Raw genomic sequence first — 5,691 nt, 5'->3', positions numbered from 1 at the left:
TTTTAGATGCCCACGAATGGAGAGAGTTACTAGGCACTAGTAAAAAAAAAAAACCAAAAAAGTAAATGCAGACTCAGTAGCTTGGGCGGCACTCTTAAAGCCTGTTCACACAAAGAACAATAACTACAATATTACCGTTTTTTGCTGTTTTTTTTTTTTTTATCAAATAAATGCTGAGTTGGTGAGCAGAAGAGACTTCTTCTGAAAACATTAGCCAATCGTTCACATTTTGTTGTGTAAATGAAAATGTTATATTCAATTTTATATAAATCAGCATATAAATTGGATGAACAAAATGTTCAAGTTGAAAACTTTACTTGTGTGTTTTTCGTTGAGAATAAAATGACGTGACAATGGTCAGTGGAAGCCAAAATCATCAACCCACTAAGGGCTGGATTCAAAAACACACTGTAAATCAAAGTAAAAATTGTAATGACAGGATAATCCTGCTTGCATGAATTTCATCAAAGCAACCCATACCCGGACTCGTCAGTAGAGTGTATGCCCCCAACATGCCTGTATGAATTCTGTAATGCATGGGCATTCCCCTAATCAGATGGTGCATGGTCCCCTGGGGGATCTCCTACCAAACCTGGAACAGGGCATCAGTGAGGTCCTGGAGAGTCTGTGGTGCTACTTGGTGGCTTCAGATGCTTCGATTACATAGTGTCCCAGAGGTTCTTAAATGGATTCAGTTCTAGGGAACATACAGTCAGTCAGCGTATGGCCGTTTTGCCAGTGTGGTGCTGTAGCACAAGACTGTAATTCAGTCCTCTCTGAGTAAATCATGGGTAATTTTCTTTTTTGGGTGAACTATCCCTTTGAAGTTAATCAAAGATATCTGTAGTCTGTTGCATCATAGTGGGCAGTAGATGGGTTGGCCAATCACTGGTGGTCCAGACACTGTATAAATAAGGGGATGGCAAGGAGAGCAGAACAAACTAACAGGAGGAGACTCACTCATGGCCAATGAGACGGAGGATCATGAAACTCAATACTGCTTTCCTGCCATCAACTCATCATGTATCAAGGGAAAACGCTCCAGTCATGAATACAATATCATGTATGTGTTTTTTTCTTTGCTGTCAGCATGGACTGTGTTTCTGAATCTGCTGGTGATCATCTCCATTTCTCACTTTAAGAAGCTTCACACTCCAACCAACCTGATCATTCTCTCTCTGGCTGTGGCTGACTTGCTTATTGGACTTATTGTGATACCTGTGGATGCTATTAAACTGATTGAGATGTGCTGGAACTTTGGAGACACTATCTGTAGATTGTTTTTAATCATAATGGGACTCCTCCTCTCAACATCTCTCAGCAATTTAATTTTAATTGCTATTGATCGTTATGTTGCTGTGTGTCACCCTTTACTGTACCCCAAGAAAATAACAACTACTAAAACTTTAATAAGCATTTGTCTCTGTTGGTTTTGCTCCTCAGCTTACAATAGTGTTACTCTGAGTTATGGGTCTGGTGACATGTCACACAGATCGGATGCGTGTTATGGAGAGTGTCCCCTTGTACTGAATTTTGCTTTGGGAGTTACTGATCTGTTCATTTCTTTCTTGTTTCCTTGTACCCTGATTATAACTTTATACTTGAGGATATTTTATGCTGTACATCAGCAAGTGAAAGTTATAAACTCTCTGATGAAGGGTGCCAAATGTGAAATGAAAGGTTCAGTGAGGAGGAAATCTGAGAGCAAAGCTGCTCTGACGTTAGGAATAATTGTAACAGTTTATCTGCTTTGCTGGATTCCATATTATATATTGTGTCTGACAGAAAACAGTGCCTCATCTGCTGCATCAGATTTTCTAACATGGTGCTTGTATATAAATTCATGTCTAAATCCCCTTATCTATGCTCTATTTTACCCCTGGTTTAGAACATCAGTTAAACACATATTAACTCTTCAAATATTTAAGCCAGCATCCTCTCTGGCCAATGTCTTGACTGATCATCACTCATGATTTTATTTATTTATTTATTTTAAGGTATGATTTATATCGTAATTGTCAAACTGGCAAAGCATAAACCCATTGTATCTTATGTCATAGACTGACAGATTTTGTCTTGTCTGGTGTGATAATGGGCCAAATGAGCTGCATGACGGGCCTGATGTTAAATTTCACTCTTGTCCTGAAATGAATGCATTGGTAGCATGACAGATGCCATCTGAGAAAAACATAGCATAGCTACACTAAAATTTAAGCTGTAAAACTATTGAATATTGAAATTGTGTTTGTATACAGTCTTCAATGGCCAGATTAACTAATGAAGTTCGTCATCATTCCACTCATAGTTTCATCTTTGGATTTTCACTTCTATACGACATCTATACACAGCCAGTATGGTAATATTTTATATGAAACCTGTATTTGTTATAATGGTATGCTCATTATAATGGTGGTATTAAGGCGTAGTACTTGCTGCATAATGCATTTTATATATGATGTTTTTCCATCTCATGAACAAGTTTTCATAAAATATATATATATATATGTATATGTATATGTATATGTGTGTATGTATGTATGTGTGTGTGTGTGTGTATATATATATATATATATATATATATATATATATATATATATATATATATATATATATATATATATATATATATATATATATATATATATATATATACATATACATATACATATACATATGCGCACGTACACACACACACACACTTATTTGTGGTTATAGCTTTTAAGAGTATGATGTTTTATAACACACAATGAACACAATGCATCCACTGAAGTTACAATGGTTTACATTTCCCATAGTTAAAATATATTGTAAGTCTCATACAGTATCTTGCCATTGTTTAAGATTTGCTCAATGTAGTGCATCTTATTAGTGTTTTTACTGTAAAATGACAGTCTTCTTGTAAACCTCCAAAAGGTTTTATAATATGATCGTATTATTTATAAGTGATCTTTGGTTTTAAGTAGCATAAGAAGCCATAAGATCAGATATCAGAGATCATGAATGTGTAATATGATGCATTTACTTTGAACGTTTTATTGTGGTATCAGCTTGATTATTTTGGTGGTACCCTTTAGACAACTGTAAAAACAACAACAAAAAGTAACATTACATACTAAGTACATGTCAGCTACCAATCATTAGAATATTCAGAGTTTTTCTGCTATTACTTTATTTTAAAGTGGATTTAGCATGGTCATTGTGTGCTATAAATTATCATACTCCTAAAAGTTATGACCACAAATAAGTTTTGTAATGTTAACAGGGCTGGGTGATATAGCTAAAAAAAAATTTGATGGCAATATAATTTATTTCATTTGGTATGGTTATTTCATACTTTTTATTGAAAGTTAACAGTCAAACACAAAATTAAATTTAAAGTGCCCCTTTTCAAATATAACCTTTCATGCAGTGTGTCATGTAGCTGTATGTGAACATAAACTATCTGCAAAGTTGTGAAGCCGACAGTGCACGATAAATAAAGTTATTGTGTATCAAAAAAAAGAGACTGATTCTTTGAACTGCTTCGCACGAGTCGTTTACAAGTAAACCTGTTTAGCATCCCTTTTCACTTAGATGGCGACGGATAGTGTGAGCTGACACTGTTGTACCCTGTGTCTGCAGGTCAGCTTGAATTTGTTTGGAAGTTAATCTGGGTTCTTTATCCACCATTCAAACAATCCTTCGTTGTAATTTTTTACTAATTTTGCTCTTCCGTTCCGAAAATTCTCTGTCATTGATAGAATTTTTTTTTATCAGTGACGGAAAAGTCTGAAGACGGTTTACACTGAGGGTGATCTGTTGTAATTTGCTGTAATTTGTAGCTGTAATTCTCACTCTTGTCCAATTGGTGGCGAGTGCGCTCCAGTGTGGCAGCAGAGCATGGGATACAGAACAAAAAAACAAAATTGGCACAAAATTGTTTTGCTATGTTTTAATTTTGCACAGGTGAGTACCCAGTTTAAGCTACAGCGATCTATCATGCCACATTAAATATTTAGAGATTTAACAATCTAATATTGTTTCATAAAACAATGAAAAGAAAAGTGAAATCATGAAAAGTGATGAACAGTCTCTGTTAATCTGTTTTCTTCAAAATAAATGTATAAGCCTATATCGTCCTGTAGGTTCATGATTACAAGTGAAAATGTGAACAAAAATAAAAGCAGTTAAATGTTGTTTTGCAGTGTTTACATTAGAGCTGCAGGATTAATCCTTAAAATATCGAGATCTCGATTTAAACACCCACGCAATCTTATTCCTGAATGGCAACGATTTAGCTATGTCTATTAGGACTGTTTCACATCGTGAGTGTCAGTGGAGCGTGAGAAGCACGTTTTGTCGCTGTCCATGTTAATTCAATTCAATTCAATTCAATTCAAATTTATTTGTATAGCGCTTTTCACGATACATATCGTTGCAAAGCAGCTTTACACCAAATTGACATTTTTACAATATATGTAGTAGTAGCTTGATGTACATATGGCAGAGATGTGTGGTAAAGATCAATTAATGACGTAATCAAACAGACAAAGAACACTATAAATTAGTAGCAAAATTCAGTAGTGCTGTATGTTTTCAGGGTTGGCATCATCTGAAGTCCTCTGTGGGGTTGGCATCAACTCTTAAGTGTTCTGGATCCACACTGGAGCTTGTGAATTCCTAGTTACCATGGGATGTCAATCCCATGGCAAAAACAGAGAACAAATAGGAACATAATTAGCGTAGCTGCTGTTCAAACTAAGAAAAGGAAGGTTTGTTAAACCAGAGCTAAAATATTAATAATGAACATTTGATCAGATATAGCTGCAGGAAAAGTTTATGAGATGCATTATTTGAATGCTTGGCTAAAAAGATGTGTCTTTAATCTAGATTTAAACAGAGACAGTGTGTCTGAACCCCGAACGTTATCAGGAAGGATATTCCAGAGTTTGGGTGCCAAATGTGAAAAAGCTCTACCTCCTTTAGTGGACTTTGCTATCCTAGGTACTACCAACAGTCCAGAGTTTTGCGACCTTAGGGAGCGTGATGGATTGTAGCGTGGTAGAATACTAGTTAGAACTAGCTTTTCTGCATCAGAAACAGGTAACATGTTTCACAGCTTGGCAATGTTTCTAAGATGGAAGAATGCTGTTTTTGTAACATGAGAAATATGATTTTCAAAAGACAAGTTGCTGTCTAATATAACACCCAGGCTTTTGACTGTAGTGGAAGTAACAGTACATCCGTCTAGTTGTAAATTATAAGTCAAAAGATTCTGTGTATTGTTTTTAGGTCCAATAAGTAATATCTCTGTCTTATCTGAATTTAATGGCAGAAAATTGTTGGTCATCCAATCTTTTACATTTTTAACACACTCTGTTAACTTCGATAATTCAGAAGTGTCATCTGGTCTTGAGATATATAGTTGAGTATCATCAGCATAACAATGGAAACCAATCCCGTGTTTTCTAATAATATTACCAAGGGGCAGCAAGTATATTGAAAATAGTAGAGGACCTAGAACAGATCCTTGTGGCACTCCATACTTTACTGGTGATAACTGAGATGACTCCCCATTTAAATAAACAAAGTGGTAGCGATCAGACAGGTAGGATCCAAACCATTTTAAAGCCTGTCCTTGGATACCTGCATAATTTTGTAGTCGATCTATTAGTATGTCATGATCTATAGTGTCGAACGCAGCACTAAGAT

General features: G+C 35.5%; 1 protein-coding gene across 1 annotated transcript; it reads left to right on the top strand.

Moving 5' to 3' along the window:
• The first annotated feature begins 917 nt into the window (after positions 1-917).
• On the top strand, positions 918-1,973 carry LOC127172386 (trace amine-associated receptor 13c-like). Its single transcript, XM_051121648.1, has one exon. The coding sequence runs from the start codon at positions 963-965 to the stop codon at positions 1,971-1,973; it is 1,011 nt and encodes a 336-aa protein (XP_050977605.1). The 5' UTR covers positions 918-962.
• Positions 1,974-5,691: the final 3,718 nt, after the last annotated feature.

This window comes from Labeo rohita, chromosome 10 (genome assembly GCF_022985175.1).
Source record: "Labeo rohita strain BAU-BD-2019 chromosome 10, IGBB_LRoh.1.0, whole genome shotgun sequence".
Classification (NCBI taxonomy): Eukaryota; Metazoa; Chordata; class Actinopteri; order Cypriniformes; family Cyprinidae; genus Labeo; species Labeo rohita.
Note: the sequence above shows the minus strand (reverse complement) of the source record. Positions and strands in the feature narration are given on the sequence as shown.